At 37.7% G+C, this 22,859-nt stretch overlaps 1 protein-coding gene across 1 annotated transcript in view; it reads left to right on the top strand.

The window, feature by feature from the left end:
• Positions 1-22,859, top strand: part of POLA1 (polymerase (DNA directed), alpha 1, catalytic subunit) — a 199,183-nt gene that overhangs the window by 110,750 nt on the left and 65,574 nt on the right. Inside the window, exon 34 of the mRNA XM_010571305.1 lies at positions 21,910-22,026. Within this exon, the coding sequence (XP_010569607.1) occupies positions 21,910-22,026 (117 nt within the window). The remainder of the gene's footprint in view (positions 1-21,909; positions 22,027-22,859) is intronic.

Genomic DNA, 22,859 nt, shown 5'->3' on the forward strand with positions numbered 1-22,859 from the left:
ATGCAGGATGAGAAAGAGGTTCTACCAAAGTCTTCTCCATTTTCCCCTGCTTTACATCTGTAAACAAAATCATGCCAACCAGCCCAAAGGGCTTGCTGCTGATAATATGGGGTGGGATAGGAGAGGCAAAAGAGGGATGATTTGCAGTCAGGGGTTTTTGGTTGTTTTGGTTTTCACCTTCCCAACCATGTCCCCTAATGATAGATGCCTCTGATGGATTGGGTGCTGTTTTCTTTTAATAAATTCACGGTTCTCAAGAATGTCCTCAGCTGTCATATGGAGCCTTAATGTTTTGGTTTTGTTTCTCCCAGGCCCAAATATCTGAAACTTGTGTACTATTTTGGTTGTATTAATCAATTTTGTTTCTCTCTTAAGTAGTTCTGCCATCACTCAGTGTGGCATGCATTAACTCCTATTGGTTTCCATCCGTGACATTAATAGTCATAAGTTAATATCTCAAATAGTAATAAGTTAATATCTCAAAAAGGTGGACACCATTCTTAGGACCGGACACAGTGTTTCTCAGGCAGCATATACTGCTGTCCTGCAGCTGGTCACTGGGCGTTCATCAACACTGAACTTGTACAGTGGCAAAAGCTATAATCAACTGACATTCATTGAAATTAATTTTCAAGGGAAAGATTTCATTTCCATTATCTATCCCCAAGGGCTCTCCTAAGAGTGACTTACTATAAGCAACAGACATCAACTAGCTCTAACTACTTCAGCATGAATTATAGTCAATTCTGAAGGCAGTGGAGAATTGGATAAACATTGGGAATTATATTGGGTTTTTTGCTGACAGCAACCTCAACTAACCAATATGGCCACCCATTCATTAATTTTAACATTTAGCTTAGTTTGTATCAAAAATTCATGGTTTGCGTCCTCTCCACATCTAAAATAATTTCCAAACAAATTATCGTAGCATCATAAAGGGATTTAGGGTGAAAGGGGCCTCAGAAGGTTGCCTGGTCCAGTTCTTGACTTCAAGGAGGGCTATCTTTGAAGTTACATCCAGCTTCAGAGTTGCTCAGAACTTTGTCCACCCGTGTTTTTCCTTGCATCCTTGGTCTGGTCTTCCTGAAGATCCTGTAGCTGTCCATCACAGCATTCCATCATGTGCTGTCCCACATCCCACATCTCTGCAGTCACCATGAGGTCATAGGTTTCTGAGACTGTGCGTGGACTTCTAATTCCTCCTGCATGTTCCCTGTGCTGCATGTCTTTGTGTAGAGGCATTTGAGATGGGCTCTCAGTTGTGCTGCCTTCAAGGGGAATGTGGGAGCTTCCCCATCATGCTTTCCCCTGGGTGTTTCCTCACTGCTTCTTCCTACTGTGACTTCTCTCCAGGCTTTGGTCATCGTACCCAGAAGACCTAGCTTAAAGTCCTTCTCGTTAGGGTAGCAAGCCTGTTGGAAAAGATGCTATTCCTCTGCTTTGGCAGATGGATCTTACTGCGTCCCACCTTGTTACTGAGGGGAGGCAAAGGATCAGCTCCCTCACCCTACTGGGAATGCTCCGCCTCATGCAGCCCAGGATGCCACTGACCTTCTTGCCATGATGGCATTTTGCTGACTCATGTTCAATTTGATATCCACCATTTTCGGGTCATCAGCAAACTTGCAGAGGGTACGCTCTGCCCCATTATCCAGATCATTAATGAAGGTGTCGAACAGGACTGGACCCCTGGGCTACACTGCTACTTACTGGCTTCCAACTAGACTTTGTTCCACTGATCACAACCCTCTGGGCCCAGACATTGAGCCAGTTTTCAGTCCACTGAGTTTTTCCAACCACTGGCTCATATCACTCCTTTTTTCTCTCTAGATTCAAGTACCCTGTGTTGCTGACGCTTTTCACCCATGAATATACTTGCACATTCTGATCAAGTCACCTCTCAGTTTTCTTTTTTGATCGTAAGAGAGTGCTCTTCAAGGTCTGTTGCTGTAAGGCTTTTTTTCAAGGCCTTGAATCTTTGTTTATGGCTCTTCAGTATACCAGTTTGTTTTGGTTTTTTTTTTTTTTTACTCTTGCCACCAGGACTGTGTGTGTTCACCAATACCTTTGAAGAAATTCACCTCAGTACTCATACACAGGTCTTCAGTATTGAATCTCCACATCTCGCTATGTCTGCCTTTAAAGCTTATGTTGAGTAACGTTATCTACCATGACTCCTTTTCTGTGGATAATTTCTGGCATACAGTATCTCCATTCTGTAGGTGTGAACTGCAGTCTTTGTTCCCATTGTGTTGTTTTTGTTTTGCTGCACTAACATGTATTTTGTTTTGAATGAGCAAAGTTTACCAAACCAATTTCCTCATGCTTATCATTATTTGCTGTTCTGCTTTTGTCATCTGTAAATTTTATCTGAATTAATTTCTCTTCTACGAATCACTGATGTAAATGTTGAAGAATGTGAGTGTAACCTTTTCTTTGTGATGCATCACCAGAATCCCTCTCTATCCCATATTGACAAATGCTTACTTGACTGTCATCACTTTGTGTCTCGTGGACAATTGATTTTTTTGAGGTGCTTCAACTTTGCACCTTTTAATCCATTTCACATGTAGTTTATTAACGCTGTGCAATGCTAATTCTATTCCAGTGTCCTTTGGAAGTAAATCAACTACCGTTCAAGAGATTAATTATAGTACATCTGCCTTTCTCAACCAATCTTACAATCTTATGAAAAAATGAACTGTCTTGTTTGGTTGAGGCTGTTCTGTATAAAAACATATTGACTTATATTAATTACATTCCTGTTCTTAAATTCTTGATCACTTGAAGTCCCTATCAGTATTTCTGTTGGTTTTCCTCAGGTTAATGTTAGACTGATGCATACAAATAGTTACGTGGGTTGTTCCTGTTTGCTGTATAATTATTTCAAGGAAAACTAGCATTTTGGGAGATACATGGGTCTCAGTCTTTTGAGGTAGCTTCAAGTGTTGGGAAGTCTAGCAAGTAGTGGATCTTCTTAGCTCTGATAGGGCTATTAAGTTCAAGCATTTGGCATGTGAATATGCTGAATTTTGAAGGCCTATTAAGTATTTTATTGCTAACAAACGAAAAAAATAGTTCTTCATCTTTATTTGCTACTAGACTGTTACTGTGACTTTCCAAACTACAGGACAAAGTTACACTTCCGTTTTTTTGTGCTGCAAATTACTTTGTTGTTTTCATCACATTATTGACTTGGTTCTATATTCTTAGTTAATATCTGTCTTAATTTTTCTTATTAGAGTTCTACTTCAGAAAACTTTTGATTTATGTTAGCAGCTGTCTGCTTTCAGTTTCCATTTCTTATACATCTGTTTTATACATTTTACCAAGTTAAAATTTGCTTGTAATTTTCCTTACCTTAAGAAAACGGACTTTGAAGTTGATTGGAACTGTTCTTTTACCCACATAAAATAATCCGCTTGTAATACTGGTTGCTAAGTAGTTGCAGTCTTCTACTCCAGTAATTTAATTTTTCTTTACCTGTCATAATGAAATTCAGAATTTGTTTCAGTTGTATAATTTTTTTAATTAAGTATTCTCTCTAGATTTTAGAAAATACTGGTTCTAGAGAGTTGGGACAACATGTATGTCTACCACGAACTCAAAGCAGCAACACCATAGCAGCAAAATTTTTCTAGCAGACAGGAAGTAACAAGGAACCTGTTTTGCTTTCAAGAGGTTGCAGCTGGAAAGCTCTCTTGGGCCGTACTAATTTCAGTATTGAGCTGTTGGCTTTAAAGGTCTTGCAGCTCACAGTAGCAGGAAACCTTTTAAAAAAAGGAAGGAAAGTGTATTTGAAGGATCATACTTCACCTGCTATTTTTATGCAGTTTGTTCTTCCTGCATGTGATTTACTAAATAAAAATTTTTAGTGTTATGTTAAAAAAAAATTATCTGCAACAAAAATGTCCTGTTTATTTCCCTTGCTGTGTTGCTTATACACCAGTGTATAAGCAACAGAAAACAGTCTGTTCCCTGTTCTCACATTTTTTTTAGTTCAATGTGTTTGTGACAGGCCTGTATTTCTGTTGAGTTGGCTTTTTTTTTTTTTTTTTTTTTTTAATGCTTACACAGGAGCATCTGTTGCTTAAGGTCTATCTGGTTACTTTAGTTGGTGTCTGGAATAGTTTAGGCTGAAGAAACTCCTGGATGTCTTCATTCCACTCAAAGCAGTTCCAACCTTGATGTTAGGTCAGGTTGTTCAGGGAGGTTCTACAACCTATCTAAGCAAGACCACCGTGGGTGCAGACAGATCAATTTTGTGCAGCCCTTTTTCCTACTCTTAACGTGGCCCTATTCATCCTGAGTAGTCATGCAACCAGTTCCAGATGGTCATGTCCATTTCTGTGATAAAGGAGTAGTACTGGCTGGCTTCACATCAGTCCATTTGAAAATATTTTTAGTAATCTACGTTTTACATAATTTGTTTCCATCCATATGAGTTGATGTAAGTTGTTATATACCAGGGAGGGGGTTGGCAGCGTGTCTGGGACCTTTATGTTTGAGGCTTGGCAAGAATGGCAGCCAATTGATTGCACTGACTTGGTCCTCAGTATTTTCTTCACTGCTGCTACCGTGGCTGCTATTACTTCTTAAAAAAACCTCCAAACAAACCCCCCTATTTTCTGTTGTTGTTCTCATTGAGCGCTTGTCCTTCTAATTTTTTTCTTGCTAGCCTCAAAGCAGTTTTTAATAAAATTTACCATGTATTACATTGGTGTAAGTTTTGAAAACTTAACTTTTAAAGTTCTAAAACATTGCCACATTTTAGGTGTCTGCCATTTTGTGTGCCAAATCTGTCTAAAGCTGAGTTCTAGCTGAAATTTTAACCTAAAATGGATGAGCATTTTTTCAAGATTAAGCAAAACATGTTGTTTCTATCTTAAACTAATCCACAACAGCTCTTCTGAGATGCTGTTTTTTCTTTTTTACTTCACTTTGATGCTTGAGTTAGAGCAGATCAGCCTAGATTTTTGAGTGCTTTCTGTTCTTCATGGCAAGTAGCAGACATGCCCAATTTACAAGCCCTTTAAAAACTTAATAGAGAAGGCTATAAACTATCTCTCTCAAAATTCCATCTCCCTCTGACCTCTCTTGTCACGATCTCTGGTCTGCATCTGGACAGCTTGCCATGTATGGAGATTTTCTCTTAAAAGATGTTTATTATTAACCCGGAGATTGATACGGCATTGTGTACCAGACGTTACTGAAGAAATCAGTCTCTCCTAAAGAAGTGAAGAACTACGCAGTCTGACTGTAGTGGGAAAGGTACATTAAGTCAAGGCCAGGAGGGAGGCAGAACAAGAGCTCTCTTTCTAAAAGAATAGGCAGGTTTAAGGGCAAGTTTGAGAGAGACCTAAGATGTCTGCAGGAAAGAATTGTGGGCAGGTGTTGAAAGTAGTTAGAGAAATGGATGGGTAGCTGAGGGGAGGCTAAGGAGGAAGCCTGACCATCTCAGAACACTTACCAAAAGGTTTTTTGAGACTTTGGAGTGTCTTGCTCGATAGTCAGTTTAATTAAATAACAGTAGCAGGAAGAAAATGGAGTCATTTAAGGTGAAGTAGGGCAGTATATGTTTATTATATCAAAATAAAGTATCCTACAGATATATTTTAATTATTCCAAATCAAAGTGTTATAAACCCCTAACTTGCAGTTGAAGTGTACACATCTTGATATATGAACTTGCCTAGTGAGGTCCACCAAGCAACTGCATTTATGCACAGTAGTGGTCATCTGAGGAGGAATGAATGGGAAAGGGGAAAATCTGATGTAATGTAAATCAGTTTAATTGAAGCCCACAGGCATGAAAGTGCTTGAGTTATAATCACTTGCTTATTGCATGATATTGCAGTAAAAGCAGTGTTAAAGTTCAAGTGACCTTGCTGTCCCTGAAATGCAGGTGCTATGGCTTTGAAGTCTTCAACATTTGGCTATGAGGAAGAGAATGTATTTCATCCTCCCTTCCTCTTTTCTATTGGTTGTCTCTTGTCATCCTATGAAAATCCATCTAGATTTGATAATTTTACAAACCTTTAAGAAAAATTTTTAGTATGGAGCAGAAGCTTGCATGATTTAAAAAAAAAAAAAAAAACAAAACCAAACCAAGTATGATTGCAATAATTGAGTATAGATGAGTAAAGAGACTAGAACTGGCACATGACACTGGAGCTGGACCTGGGTGGATGTAGAGGAAACTAAAAGTAAAGAAGCTGAATTGAGTGGAATTGGCTGAATTAGAATATTCAGACGGGGTATCTGCTGGATAAGCACCTGGCTGGGCAGGTAGACTTGAAATAGCGTGAGGCGGCAGGCATGGATGAAGATTGCCTGTGAAAATTTGGACAAGAAAAGCAAGCAATTATATTTGAGTATGATAGGTTTCATAAAAAAAGTATGAGAAAATTCCTAAGTCATTGCCTGCCTCTGCTATTGACAAATACTGGGCAAAATGCATAGCTTGCAGAGAAGGTAGAAATTCGCTGTTATTGTGGGTTACTCTGTTTATTTCAAGCAGCAAAATCTGTGTATTCCTTTAAACCCTATTTTGAAGAAGAATGGGCAGAAAGGTAGAAATTTATTTTTATTTTTTTTTAATTTAAAAATAGGAGAGGGATCCTGATATTGCAGAGTTGGACATCCAAAAGCTGAAAACCTCCTAGGATTAATACTGCTTGCTTAATTTTAATCCAGGTCATTTATGTGTGATGTTATCCCATTCTGTCTTTTTTTCAGTACATTGCAGCCTATAGGTCAGAAAGCACTCATCAGATGAGCAGCTAGTCTTTGTTTCTCTCCATTGCGTAGTGCGTGCCCTTTACCTTACCGAGTGCACTCCCTGAAACTTTGCCTAGAATTATTTATTTTTCTCATGGAGTTTCCTGTGACATGCTTCACTGTATGTATGATTGAGTGCCTCTTAAAGAACATCTTTACAAGAGCCATATAAAGCAAGGGGACAAATGATTATTTTTATTTCTGAGGGAAGTGAGGCATAGGGGACTGAACATCAAACACATCCATAAGTTTGGGTGCCCAATTTGTGAAGGAAAGGGCCTGATTTTTCAGAGTGTGTAGTATTGTGTAACTGCCCAAAGTACAGCTTTCAGGTTATAGTTGGGTCTACTCAAACTTCAGCTGTGTAGACCTTCCAATTTCAATGAAAACAGACTGATTCCTCAGGTGACCATTACCTGTGAGGCCTTTCATTCAACTGGAAGTGACTTGTCCAGCAGGATGGAGAATCTGTGTAGCAGAGCCAGCAGTGTGTTTCAGCTCCCTGGGGCCGGATTCAGTTGCCTTTAGCACTTTGTTTTCATTTCTTTGCACTCACCAGTGTTCACAGTACATGGAGATGTAGCAGTAGTCTTGTTCACTTCGCAAGCCTGTTTTATCCTAATGGCAATCCAGTCCTTTAATGAGAATTAAAATACAGATGTGGTCCTCTAACTGTAAATTGATACATGATTTGTATGTACAGGGAACGGAAATGAGGATTACACTGGCTTCTGATTGCATGCTTCTTGCAGCTTCATGTATTTTTCATATATTCTGCATTGAACATACAGTGAACATCCATTGCTAAAGGGTGCCATTGCATTTTATAGGAACCATGTGCATACATCTGATGACAGAATTTGGCCTGTATAGAGACATAACTTGTTTTAATTAATGGTATCATGAAAATTAAGCACTCAACCAGCCAGTCAGTTCCCTGTGGCATAATAAATGTTTCAGCACAAAACTCATGCTCCAGTAATATATAGCAAATTTATTGTGAAGTCAATTAGTAACATGTATTAGACTGTTTTCAGCAGTTTTTTTCTTAAGCAAAATTATTTCTCTATATTTGTAACATATTTCTGAAATAATTGGTTTTAATGTGGCTTCTTGGAAGTCTTAATAGAAGCCTATATTGTAACAATAAGTTCCTTACAATTATAAAGAAAATCAGTTAAGTTAAAAAATTATTAGTTTATTAAGTATATAATACTATTCATAGGCAAATGTTTTAATACAGTAGGTATTCTGTTAGAAATCAGCTGATCTGATAATTTTAAGAGATTCTTTATTTTCTTTTTAAGCAGCTGCTTCCTCTCGGAGTTTGGATTTTAACCATGACTTGACTTAAGCTTTCATGTCTTACTAATGCTGCCAGTGAGAGAACTTGAGCACTAAATAGTTTACTTAATTATCTGCTATATAATAGCTGCTAATATTTAAAAAAAAAAAAATTAAAAATGCCATCTCATCTTTAGGTCCGCTGTGGACAAAAAAAGCAAAGGCAGATAAGATGACTGTAGCTACCCTGTCTGCTTGGCACTATCTTCCTCCTCCCCTCTCTCACTTTCAGTTTTTAGTGTAATGAAGAGCAGGAGAACAATATTCTGTAATTAAGGATTCCATTAAGTTGAAGAAAAGAGCAAATGGAGTTGTTTGTTCTCCTAGCTGAAAAAATTTGTCTGGGGTGGGGGTTAGTGGTAGTAGTGTAGAAAGAGAGAGAGGTGGGTGGAGATACTAAGTCAGGGCTGTTTGTTGAATATACTGTTAAGGACTGTTACCATCCTAATTAATCAAGTTAGAAATTACAGCTGTAGTCGGTTTCCCCCCAATTCTTGTTATCAATTTTCTTCTCTTTTGAGACAAAGCAAATATAAATTTTGTGTTCATTTGTCATTCGTTCTTTGACTTCAGCATCTCTGAAAATAACAATGTAGCACAAAAGACCAGTATTTACCTAGTTGTAATGTGGGTTGCCATGGTGTTTTGCAAATTATTGCAATTATGTTCACCATGCGAGTCGCCCTTGGTAACTGGCGAAAAAACTGATAATCCTGTTTTGAACAAAAGGTCAAATTGCTGAATAGAAAGTCTTGATTAACTAAAAGATGTACAAAGTGGAATTATTTCCTACCATTCAGAAATAGTTCTTGATCGGGTTTGGGGGAGGGGGTGAGTAAGTACATCTGATTACTGAAGTACAAAGCATTGAAAGGATGTTGTCTTGAGCCTTTCATGTAGTCTTAATGGTGGCTTTTTTGTCAAATTTACCCATTTGCGGCATTGAAAGAGGCAGCTGCATTTAAGCTTGAGAGATGGTGCTTTTTCAAGAGTTCAGTGCATGGAAAGTTCTCAGCAGTATCTGCAGTTTACTATTAGACCTTCGGCTATTAAAACTGATGTGCTGCATTTGAGCCCATAGCTCTTGGTGCTTGTAAAACCCTCTGACTGATGATCTAATAAAGTGCTCTTACCGGACAATCTCTGATCAGATACTTTAAGGAAAAAAAAAAAAAAGAAGAAAAAAAAAAAGAAGAAAAAACCCCACAGCTCTGAAAAGGAGGGAAGTAGAAACACATGGCTATACTGAAAAGTTTGCTTTTGTAATCTGCAGTGGAAATATTAGTAAATATGACTTCATTTTAATTTTAAGTACTTTAAAGGCTCCAGAAATCATTTTTATTTACGTTTACAAAAGTAAAAAATAATCTGAAAAGGTTAAAAGTTCTTCATAATCACCAGTTCTTAACAATTACATGCAAATATATAGAGGGAATGGTCCTCTTCCCATCATCGTATTCAAGACTCTGTGATGGATTTCCTGCGCTTTAATGCTGTGAATTTCCTTTCCTCTTTCCTATTTTTTCCTATTGGGTGGCGCAAGGGAAGAGGTGAAGAGGATTAAGGGTTTTTCTTTTTTAATTATTCTACTTTTTGTTTTTAAATAGCTACCTGGAAATTAATTCTTAAAAACTTTGGAGAGCCTGTGTGAGAGCAGCATGAAAGCAAAGTAAACCTGAACAAGTTTGTGGGTTTACATTCTGCATCACCTAGCAACCCCCCGGCTCAGCCAGTTCTCTTGTCTGCCCCTAGTCCTGTTTACAGACCATTCAGACTGCTCTTCGAAACCATGAAAGATATTCAGTTTCATTAGTGCCATTCTCAAGGAGAAAATAATTAAACTTAAATGAACAAACACTGCTTAGCGATGCTTTAAACTTTTCTAGTTTAAGGTGACCAGACTGTTGAGACCGCTTTCTCTGCCATTACCTTTCACTCCATTGAGCTCCTCTAAACTGACTTATTGATGTATGTATGCACATTATCATTTTTAAAGTTTTCAGAACTGTATTAACTCCTTCAGTATTTAGAGGTGTTCATAACCATATTGCAAAGATAAATGTTTCACATAAACAACCTTTTTGTCTCTTTATCAACTTGAAATGTATACTTGAGTTGACAAACCTTACTGTTATTGCCACGTACATGAGTAAAATCTCTCTGTGTGTTCTGTATTACATCTAATGTCATATTGGACTTACTACTGCAAGACAGGTCCATGACAGAGGAAAAAATTCAAGGACTGTACAAATGTTTGAGGGGAGAGGGAAGAAGTTGTGGAAGAAGGTGGTGGAGTAGAGTGTTTTCAGCTTTCTAACCAAAGTAGAGGCACAGATTTTAAGAAATCCTGAGTTCTTACTGTTTGTATGTTGCTAGATTCTTTAACAGGCAATACATGGATGGGCTGTATGAGCTCTTTGTGCTTTGTTGACAGTTGACAGACAAAGCAAAATTTTTTTCTGAAGCAAGGTACTCTACTTAGCTATGACCTATTATAGCCTAAGAATGTGGCTTGCTTTGAGTTGTATAAGGAGAATATTTCGCAGAATGGATTTGAATATCCTTCTAGAGAGGTTTTAGCTCTCCATACAGAAATACATAAGACATCTTTCACTGATCCTTTTCTCAATGTAGTTTCCCATATGTAGTCATTTTAAGTATGCCTTCTCTCAGTTGCTTGCTTGAAATCCAGTTTAGCTGTTTTCAGATTGTCTTAAGTAAAATAAAATTGTTGGTCATTGCTGGTTCTCTTTTTGAGTGGTATGTTAGCCTATGAACACTTGTGCTCTACTTTTAATGTTTTGGGGCACATATTTTGTTGCCTAGAACCTTATTTTACTGAAGATAAGAAGACCAAGGTATTGGCTTTGATGTGAAGTAAAGCAGAACATACTTGCTAATTTAGTTTATAATGTACAACTGTTAAGGTTGGAATTTGTCCACTTGTGGTGCTATTACATGAGTTTAAATGAGGCCCACTGTTTGCATCAAACCTATCATAAGGGTTTGGAGTGCTCTATTATCTTTTCAGCAGGCTGATGACAGAGCCTGGTCTTTGCACAAATGAGATCAATAAGTTTCAAATAACTTGTATGAAATGACATGTGACTGTACATTTAAAGATGTCTTTTTAAAAAAAATCAATTTTTAATAACATGTAAAACTCTTACACTGACCTACAAGATATTTTGTACTTCTGTCTTGTTTGATAATTTTGTTTAAAGCATTTTTTACGTTAGCTTGAGCATTTGGGTTCTTTTTTTGGGGGGGGTAGGGTGCATTTTTTCTTCTGTTATCTCCTGCTTTGATTTCCCCCAGCCCCGAGACTTTCAATGGTCCAACTGATACGACAGATACTGCTGAGAGTAATATTTTCTGGAGATTAATGAAGTTTTCTTTCAGTCTTAGATGGTTTCTTTCAAATGTTTTTTTCAGTTCTCGATTAGAAAGCAATTCAAGTCCTATTACTTTGGAGTATCCAAATCACAAAATATCATTCTTGAAAATCTACAAACTTTAATTTTCAGCAGCCTAGAAATAGGCATATGATATTTTGTGGCTGATTTGCATCACAGGAGCAATGCATTATTGATAGGACCTCGAGGTATGTGAGTACTAAAGGAACTCCTAGAAGTATGCTCATGGGACAGAATTTTATTGTAGGCTAAATCCTCTCAAATTTATGTCCATTTTCCGTAATATCGAAAGGGACCTAAGTTTGGGTCTCTTCATTGGGTGTTTTAGATCAGAGCAGTTGGGTGCGAAAGGTGAGCTTCATGTTTCATAATGGCCACCCGGAACCCGCATCAGTGCTTCTATCATTCTAGTATTGTCCGATTTTTCAAGATAGAAGAACACTTTGTGTTCTTCTGAGAAACTCAGGTAGTATTTATTTCCTCTCTTGTGCTTTCTTTAAGGTAGCAAGTTAGTGTAGCTACATTGCCCTCAATTACAGTTTGTCTGGTTGCTTTGGACCTTCACAATCTGGTCCTTCGAAGGTGTGGTTCCCATTGATTCCAGTTGCCTTTGAGTCAGTTTGGGCTGGCAGCTTTCCAGTGGGGAACTGAGACAACAGAAACGAGTGTCTCTGAAAACAGGAGGTTTCAGTCGATATTATTTTGGAGAGGGTATCCTTCTTTTTTACCAGCAGTACTGTCTCACCGGGTGGTAAAGTGATCATTTGCCTTCCACTAGGAAGTTGTTGGCTAAGACGCTTCAATTTGATAACATCCTTTAATGTGGTTCCTGTGATAATAATACTGAATATATAGCCAACCATCTCCAGGATTTATACTGCTTTCAAGTAGTACACTTTCAAAAGCAATTCATATCTCCTTGTTACTATTCTTTCGTTTAAGAGACAGTTTTGTATTTTTCCTGAAAGATCGCGTCTATCCATTAATCAGCCTGGATAATGCTGAATTCAAGAGGAGCAGAATGAACCATCCAGGAAAGGAATTTCCCTTCTTTATAAGAGTTTTATCCACTCCATCCCACAGCTGAATTCAGATCAGTTATATAGGCCAAAACTCAAGAAGCCCTGAAAATGAGGAAGTGCTTTGAAAAGAAATTGAAATCGTATCTTCAACTTCCATTGAAGTGAGGCAGCATGAAATGGAGTGTGAAATGCCGTGGTCCCTGTTTACTTTTTCCCTAAATTGGATGATCAGGTAGTATCAGACTCTAAAAATACTCATACTGGGAAATGTAATCTATTTTTTCTGGATGAGGAACTAGCTACAATACTTATTGTATAGAAAAAGAAAAATGAATGTGAAGTCAGTGGCCAAGTGTGAGTTGATAAAATAGTTCCTTGTCTTTACTGGTGATCCAGATAGTCATATACCACACTGGATCTATGATCAGGTCTCTTAATGCCCTCTAGTTAGCTTTATGTATAAATTTCAGTTGTTGTTTCTATAATAGTTACTATTTCTATTGCTTCTTGGAATTTAAAGCCAAATGTACACAGCACCTAACAAAATACCAGAGAACATGGAATAAGCATTTCCTGGGTAAGGGATTTAAGCTGTAGGATAAATTTATAAAGGAATTTATGTAAACCTAAGTTGCTTCACCATTCTAAGCATATGCTGCAATATCTTTTCTTTCAGCTAGAGCAAGCTTGGCAGCATGCTTAACATGGTACCTATCCCACTTAAACTAAAAAGACAAAAGCTCTAGTCAGCCAGCATCAGTAATAGACTCTTGACCCAGCTCCTTTTATAAAACAATTTATTTGAAGAGTCTGTGAAAATATCAAAGGAATTTATTATTGGAGGTGATTGAATGTTACAGTTAGGACAGCAGTATAAAGCCTTAAAACAAAACATCCTCAAAGATCATCTTTCGTTTATACACTCAAATTGGAGTATAAATATGTTAGATGACTTAGTTTTAAGAGATTTTTTACTTGAAAGTTTCAGTTATGCCTGGCAGTTAAAGAGAAATTACACACACTCTTCATTTTGAAATTCTTTCACATTTTTAAATTCTACGATGAAATTCAGACATACCTTTTCTCTAGTAAGGGACCTCTTGAACCTAACATTAGAGCTTCTGACTTAGTACAGTTTGATCTCTTTGTAGTAACATATTAAAGAAGTGGAGAGAGCTTTTCCAGTAATTTCTTGTTAAAATTTTGACAAAGTGGAAAAGAAGGTTGGAATGACTAGTATATCAATAACAATGTCTATCCATATACTACTTTGACATCTGATTATGTCTGAACCTACTTATTGAAGAGGCTTTGCAGGTCCCCTAGATTTCCTTCAAAGATAAAATGACATCCTTCTTATGGTCTTACAGATATATTTTTTAATTAGTGCTTGGTATCTGGTTTGCTTGTGGAATATCAAGCCCTGCAGGATCCTGAAGAAGTTGCTAACCCAGAATTCTGCGTCACTGATTGCTTCTAACTCTACTACTCTTGTTTTTTAGGGTTGGTTTGCATGATTCTTGTCAATAGAGTGTGCCTGCTCATTCCTTATCAAGCAAATCGTCATTGATAGCAAAAATGTCAAAATAGATAAGATGCAGCAGCACCTGTGAAGCCGCAGGCCCACATTCTATTTCCAGAGCTAACTTCTGGTGGTAGTCTTTTATAGAAGTAAAAAAAAAGTCGTTTTTTTCAGAGAAGTTGGCGTTTCCATGGTTTTATAAAGGCTTCATTTCTGATGGTGGTCATTTTGCTAGAAGATGAGGAAGGAAGGGCCTGACGGCTCATTTTCCATATATGATGCTCTTCTGTGACAGGATATTCTTTTTTGTTTCCCTCACATTTCTTTCTGACAAGATTATCTCCAAATTTCACCTTGATGAAGAATTTACCTGTCTTTTCCTTCCCCTGCCCAAAGAGGGTGGGTGACCAAGGGGTAGTTTTTTAGATATCATGAGGTGTTCCTTTCATATGTTGATCCAGTCTTTTATAAGGTCAGACAATTCAGTCTCCAGGTTGTTTGTATTAATAGCTACAAGTTCCAAAGGAATGGCCGTCTCTCTGCTCAGGCTGTCTAGGAGACGCATAGACTTGTGTGGAGCCCTCCTGATCAAGTGTTCTCCACGAAGTCTGCTTTGCTAGTCTCACTGATACATTACTCCATCCATAAGATTGATCAAGCAACTATCTGATGTATTTTTGTACTTTGGAGGGACAATCAGGGTGAAGCAGCTAGCTGGAAGGAGCTGGAGAAAGTACATGAAGCAGGCAGGCACCAGGATACTGCAAAGAGTTACTTTTCCTTCAGATGAGAATAGTGTTTCTGATTATGCCAATCCTAGCCTCATCAAGTCCACCATCTTGAGAAACCCTTTCAAAAATTGAATGAGTCTATGCCTTTCTAGTGTCTAGCAGCAGTAGAATTGATTTCTTTGTAAGAGAGGTCTTCTGAAGTTTTTACCAGGTACATTTCCCCATTAAAAACTGGGATGTTGCCTGAGGCACCTGAGTTATGCTGGACTTCACATTACTAAGTGAGTAGAGTTTCCCATGTGAAGTCTTATTTCACTATTTATGATAGCATCCCTGACCTGAGGGGATTTCTTCTTGGGATTATAGCAGTGGCAGGTAGGCGTCACTCAAATCTGTGTTGTCTACTGAAATTCCAGTGTGTGACACTAGTTCTCACGCTGTCATTCCGAGTTTCATTGCTGCTGAGATCTCTCCAAGATGGTGCAAGTACATTGGATCAAGTCAGTGTTATTACTAGAGTGTTTCTTTGTTCTGAACAGGCAAAAAAGCAGATTAGAAGTTGAAATTACTTAAAAGTAATTGGGTTTCTGGTACACAGCAGAAAAACTTTCCTGACTTTACAGCAGTAGCTCATCTTTAAGTTGATATTGATACCAACCTTGGTGTTTGAACTGTAAAATTGTGATGTAATTTTCAAAAGATGTAGCTACTACTAATAGTCAAAACACTTGCCAAAGAATGTGCAAACAGAGGTTTTGGCTCAAATTCTAATTTCTGAGATGCTGTATACTACTAAGGAACATTTGTCCATCTGCTCCCCCAAACATTCATGTATGTACAGAAGACACACACAGGTGGAACAGGGAGGACACACCTGCGATGTAGAACTAGTTATTGCAAGTGGAACTGATAACTTTAAGGTCACTGAGTCAAGCCCACTGTTGCCACAAGAAACTTCATATAAAATATTTCATAAACTCATCTATCTTTTAACATTGCATGGGACTATCAGTAGATTTGATAGTTTACCCAGTAATGCAATATTGGTGGAACCTCATCCTTCCAGAGGATTTAAAGCCACTTCAACCAGATTTGCCTTGTTAGGCAATGCTATCCATAATAATGGACATTGGCAGGAAAATGGGGTTTGAAGCTTCTGACCTCAGAATTAGTGGAAATAATATGCTTTTGTAAGAGTAGTCTGAAAGGAGAGGTCAGTTTGACGTTAGAGTGGCTTGATTACTAACTCACAATGATGCTTGGATAAGAAAATTTTTGTTGTGTTGTCCCTTACCTCAGCCTTCCAAAAGCTGCTTTGCTGATCAATGACATGAACAGCAAGCTTATGCTGGTTGACTAGGAAAGCATGTCCAGGTTGTGTTCCTACACTTCCCTTCTGGAAGGTTTGATGATTTAAGGTGATAATTTCAGCTCTGCAGTGAGAAAGCCAGGGATTCTGGATCCAGTGTGCTTGAGGTTAGGTATCCCAGCCATCTGGAGATTGGACGTCATCCACCAAGATACCATTTTCAAAAATCTGCATTAAGATTGTCTGCAATGGAGAGTAAGATTGTAGGGAAGCAAGCACTAATTACATTTTAAATTCAACTCCAAAGTGACTGATAGTGACCTCTGAATAATTTTCAGTGCTTGCAGCTTTCTTCTTTTTACTAGTGCATTTTTTCATTCCATGTGAACTTTTAAAGCATTGTAGCCCCTCGGCACCCGGACTGTCTGAAGGCAGGAACAGATACAGAACTGAAGTGTCATAGAGAAGCACATCCAGTCCTCTACTGTAGCAGGCAACCAAGCTACACTGTAAAATGTAATTTGTAAAAACTGTTAAGATAAAGCTCAATAAATGTATGTTGTTGACTCCTGCAACTTCTATTTGAAAGGCTGTTCCAAAACCACTTGCCTCTGTATTGTGGGGGTAATATTTATAATGCTTGTTGATCACTAGAATGTGAGAAGCTAATTCTCAAGAACAGACTTATAAAGAAAGAAAATTACTTTTGACTTGCAAATTTCTCCCCATTAGCTACGGTTTGTGGACATAGTACTCTTTAGGGATTTTCTTTTATACTGTGCATTTACTTCAGGGGTTTTTTGCATACATTTTTTTATATTTTAAAATGAACTAAGCATTTGTAGACAGAATGTTTGGAAATGCTAGTTGCTTTTTTTTTTTCCCCCCCTATATCAACTTGTATTTCATTTCCCACAGTGTTGCAAATATCAAGTGGAACAAAACTGAAGATTTCCTATTATGATTTTGTTTGATCTATTGCAAATTAATTTACAGACTCATTGATAGCTGCTGGGAAATGAAGGATTGGTTTTGTTTGGTCAGTGAAGACAACAGGCATGGATCAAATAAGGGTTAGCAATAATGCGCTTGAACAAATTGAATCAGAACATAATGCATGTATTGAATTTGATTGCAACATGCATGTCCATGGAAAAGTTTTTTGTTTAAAACAAGTCAAGTCTATGGCTTAATTATCAAAGCAAAACAAGAGACATAAAGAGCTACATGTTTCTGATACTGCTTTTTTCAAAAATAGCTCCCTTCACACAGTTATCTACATGTTTAATTTACATGCATAATAGCAACAGTTATTGTTGTCATTTGTTAAGAGAGATTAACAGATAGTAAGTACAAACAAACGCAAATAAGGCCTGAATAGAGAGGTGACAGAGAAGAAAAGACCTCTTTAATGTTAATTATAACTGGTAGGAAGTCTATACAAATGACACTAACTGTTTTCTGTATGAATTGAAGGGACATTTAGCTGGTTACACATAACATGTTTGGTTTTTTACTGTAGGCAGCAACTTAGATCTCCTTTTTTAAAATATAGTTTATTGAGAAATGTACTGTTCAGTGGAAGTTGTATGTTTTGATCATTATTTCTTAGTAGTTGAAAACAAGTATAATGGTAAGCTGTTGAATTTGAATGCTTATTTTCATCCTAACCTATTGTTTTTAGTTGAAGCAGAGTTTTTCAGTCTTTTTTCACCTGTATTTTGTTACCAGCAAAGTTCCCAGCACTTTCTTCAACAGTGACTGCATTAGACTGAAATAACTGCATAAACTTGCTTCAAATGTCATTATTCAATGGTAATTTGGGTGGACCATCTGTGCATTCCCTTATAAGACAATAGAAGCACTACCTTGCAAGTGGTGTAGTCCTTTGTTTCTTAATTGTTAGCTAAAAATGCCAATAGGTGGCAGAAAACACACTTACTTTTATCATGCATTATTTTTGTGGTTGTCTATTTTTGATTATTCTGCTCAGCTGAAGTTGGGATGCTGCTCCCATTCCAGGCTTTGTTTTTTCAGTTGCACTTGCATTCCCTAACTAAATACTTCACTATCTGGCAGTTTCCATGCTTTGTTTTTCTAGTATAATAAATTGTTTTAAAGTTCAAATGTAGTCATTCAATATGTTTTGAGTCATGAAGTGTTCTCTTTGTGCACACAGGCTCTTTTCATAGTTACAGCTGAAACAATTACACTCTTAAACAGGAGGGGTTTGGAATGGGTGAGGACACCCTCCATGCCTCCCCTTGCCTGGCTGTGTATTTTAAGGCCCTGTTTGTGTGAGACTGCTACCAGATGTTTCACAGGAGGGTAGAGATGCCACATAATAAGCAAATATGGTATAAACAGCTTTACTCACAGAGCATAGCTTTTGTCTCTAAGAATTAACTTAATGGAAGATCTGTGACAATACATTATCCTTTGCAGAAGCGTTTGTGTGTTTTCCCTCACAGTGGCTCTAATGATATCCTCAGTACTCACAGAAGTGAGTGCCTGAAGATCTCAATGCTATCCTTGAGGAGCTTTTTTCCATAAAAGGTTATTCCATGTCTACTAAAGTTGAGTTATTTAAAAAATATGAGGCAACAGATTAACACCTTCCTCTTTTAGAAATAAATCTTAGGTACCTTTGCAAAACCAAAGCTAAGGACTAGCTCTTTCACTTGAGGCTCATTTGTGTCTGCTGACTCCAGAAGACACAGGTCAGGTGTCTATGTTAGGTCAGGTCTTAAATTAGGACTTTTCATGGTGAAGCATCTGCTGATGAAGTAGCTCAGTCTTGTTGAGCGGCATCTATCTTTCTAATGTCACTTGTGAAATATTTGTCATAAATAATTTGTATGTGACAAGGAGAGTGGTACTAAGATTGCTAGGGCAACAGTTGGGCAAGAGACCAAAATTAAATCCACAGTAGATTTCTGAATTCTTGGAATTTTCTCACTGTGCAGTATTAAATATGTAATGATTTACGTTGTTAATCTACATAACAATAAAACTCAAACATAGTGATCAGATACACTGATCATACTGTTTCCAAAAAGCTTGCTCTGACATTAGATGTACATTTATTTTATTAAGAGTCTAGAGCAGCATTTGTCTCATCCCAAAATCTGTTAGGTGAATTCTTTTTGGAGATGCTTTTTTCCTCCTCCATTTACTATAAACGGATTGTAGGGTGACTAGCTTAGACCAGGTATCAAGCTTTTAGATATCCAAAGTTGGGTGAAATGAACCCTAACTGCATATCTTAACAGACTCTTTCCATTTCTGCATTACAGACTTGAGCACACTTTTTAGGTAGTGCTATATACCTTGACGTTGGCGTGAAGTTCCCCACAAAGTTCTTCTGGTCTGCCCACATGGGCATAAAAGCTCCTCTCTGCCAGAGCAACGGGAAGTGTCTTGATGGGCTTGGAACTGAGTGGGATAATACTGAGGATATATCATGGCTGGAGAAATGATGAAAGAAGATAAGTCTCTGGAAGAAGTGAAGTTATTTGGAAAGGATTTGATATTTCATCTTCAAACAAACAAACAAAAATTGAATCAGACTTCTAGCACTTTTGAAAAGATTATAGAAGAATATATTTTTAAGTTGAAGAAAGGGATAAAACTGACAAACATGAAAGAACACAGTGTTCAGGTTATCTGATCCTTTAGAGAACAAACTGAAAAAAACAAAAAAATCTCTGCCTATACCAGTAAATGATAGGAAAGACATTGACAAAAATTTTAAAAAAATAAATAAAGCAAAAGTTTTAAGAGTAGACATAGTCAAATCCCATTTTAACAAGGTTTTGGAAAATGGAAAACTAAAATTTATGTATTCCTCCACACAAATTCCAAAGCATTTGCAATTAAGTAACTCAAATATCTACCTTGAAACTCAGCTACTGACAAAGTCGTACTGAATCAGGATGCTGGATTACTGAGGTACAAAATACAGATTCCGTTTTGGCCATGCTGGTGAGGAAAGAAAAAACATCGTGTCTTATTAACAAATCTGCTTTGCCAGCAAACCAGAATCTCCAGGAAATGAAAGCCAGAAAAGGTATAGAGTTGCAGGCTTTCATTACTGACTTGTAACCAAGATGGTGATAGTGACGATAGTGCTCTGAGTGGAGCTGTGGAAACTGGAAGAGTAGGAAAAACATGGTAATAATTGGAAACCTGAGCTGCCACACTGTGGAAATTAGGTAGAAGTCATTGCCAGAGTGTAATGTTGGCACAGCTTGTTAAAGAGCCAGTGAGAAGGGAAGCAAGCAACATTCTGAGTTGTCCTCTGATTCCTAATATTTCTGTCAAAGTACCAGGAATCCTGGTATGGTTAGATTAAAATTCTTTGCAGGAAGAACAAAAACAAATTTTGGAAACAGAGGCAAAAATAATCAGTCACTGTTCCCAGCAGAGACATCAACAGCTGGTAAATACCATCTTGTTTCTGTATAAATTCATGTTCGTCTAGCATCCTGAATATAGTGTGCAGTACTGGTTTCATCTCCCTCCCCATTTGTCCTATTTTCTCCCACCCTAGCGTTTCAAAAAGGACTGGGAAGAGATTCAGAGAAGGGCAACAAAGATGTAGAGTGGTTTCCATGCAAGGAACAACTAAGTAAATTAGGACTGTGGTTTGGAAAAGAGTTTGATTGCAGATGATGTGATGGAGGTCTATAAAATCATGAGTGGCATGGAAAAGGTGAATGCAGAATGATTATTCCTAGTCTCTCCTGATACAAGAGCTAGAAGGCATTAAAAAAAAAATTCTTTTTTTTTGGTGTGTTCAAGAGAAATGATATTTTTTTCATATAGTGTGTGGTTGTTCTGCAGGATGTTGTAGATGCTAAAAGTTTACATTGGTTTGAAAAGCACTTGAAGTTCATTGGAATGGGGGTAGTAGCGCATCCATCACCACTGAATATAGACAGTGATTCAGGAAGTTCTGGAGCCATTTCTAAAAGCTAGGAAAATCTTCTGGAAAACTTCTACTGTGTGCTTTCTTTTACGCTGTTCCTTAGGTATCTGCTGTTGGTGATTTTTAGAGATGAGGTGTGGCATTGGTTTAACCTGTGGTTGGACCTGGTACAAAAGGTACATCCTTACCAATCCCAGAAACATTCTTTCTTTCATACTCTTAAGAGAAGCCTTTTGCGTTGTCTCCGTGAACTGACAGAGAGCGAGCTGGCTCAGATTTTATTTCATTTTAACTCAGCAAAATGTTAGTTTTTCCTAAATGAGTCAGTTTGTGTTGAAGTCTTGATAGCTTTTTATAAAAAAAATATTAAAAAAAAAAAAAAGAGAAAAGAAAAGACAGCTTCTGGCTGTCATCAGAAAACCAAAAAGTTACAACTGTTTTTCCCTTCTAAAGCGCAAGCAAGGAAATGGCACTTTACTTTAAAATTTAATTTGTTATTTGTCTTGCTGTCTGGTCTACGTAGTTGTATAAAACGATTCTGTTACGTGTTAACATTGTCTGAACTGGAGAAAAGCAGCGGTTTCAGTATATTTTAAGGAAGGGATGACCACAGTGTGCAGAATGTGGGATTTTGAAGCAAGAAGACCAGCTTTGTTCTTCACCATTGAGTGTGTTACCTTAGACAAGGACCTTTACCTCTTTATACATATTATAGTATCAGCTTCACTGAGGATGTTAAGGTTGGGATTTTGTTTCTTCCTTGAGTATGATTCATTGTTTAGGTAGGGTAAAAAGAAGCTATAACTTGAAATTTTTGGTAAAAATGTATTTTCTTCTACGTTCTCCCTTTCTGTAGGGTTGGTTAATATGTGAGGAGCCAGCTTGCCAGAATCGAACCCGTCGACTTCCCCTGAGTTTTTCCCGGAGTGGCCCTGTGTGCCAGGCCTGCAGGAAGGCTGTTCTGAGACCAGAGGTGAGTGGTTTAGGACAAAGCTTTGACAGCAGTGGAGCAGGATTCTCATGAAGCTTGCCTCTCTCTCAACTCTGCCTTTCAAAGGTAGCAGGATTAAGCAGGAATTTTTAATTAGTTTATTAGTTTAAAAGGGACTGTTTATGCTTTTCCTACTCCACATTTAAGCTGCGTCCTCATTGCTGTGAAAAGAGCATGCCACACAGCTGCTGTGTTTGGAAATTTTCCAGCTGATGAGCATTTGGTCAGCAAACTAGAATTTGCTGGAATGTTTCTGCTGGAATACAGGTAAATTAAAGCAGACAAACAAAACCAACCTTCCGAAACAAAAACAACTACCTGCTTTTCTGCTGACTGGTTCTCACCTGACTGAATTTGGTGCTAAGGAGCTGGAGGTGGCCTTTAATGCCATCTTCTGGGGGGTACTCTAAGGTGGTAAGTATTTTCAGGAGATGAGAGGTTCTGGGTTCTGTGCATTTGGATTTGGCTCCATGCCTGAAAAGTGTAGAAGCTTTTAAACCTCGCATTGAGCAAGATGGTCTGGTATTCCAGAGTTCAGGACTGCCTGCTGCACCCTAGCTGGTTCTCTTAGATTCTGAAATGAAAGGAGGCTGATTCTGTTTCATGCTGTAAAATTCTGGCAAATGACTTCAATTTCTTTGTTAGGAAAAAGAGGAAAAAAATGAGTTTAACATTTAGAAGTCTTGACATTCTCTAGAATGTACATAAAACAACCAAAGAGAGGAAGATTCCATAAAGAAAATGGGGAATTTTGATCTGGATTTGTTTCAGGATGTAATAAGTCTTTCAATTACCCTTACTTACATAAAACTTAC

The sequence above is a fragment of the Haliaeetus leucocephalus genome, unplaced genomic scaffold (genome assembly GCF_000737465.1).
Source record: "Haliaeetus leucocephalus isolate CR32 unplaced genomic scaffold, Haliaeetus_leucocephalus-4.0 Scaffold317, whole genome shotgun sequence".
Taxonomy (NCBI): Eukaryota; Metazoa; Chordata; class Aves; order Accipitriformes; family Accipitridae; genus Haliaeetus; species Haliaeetus leucocephalus.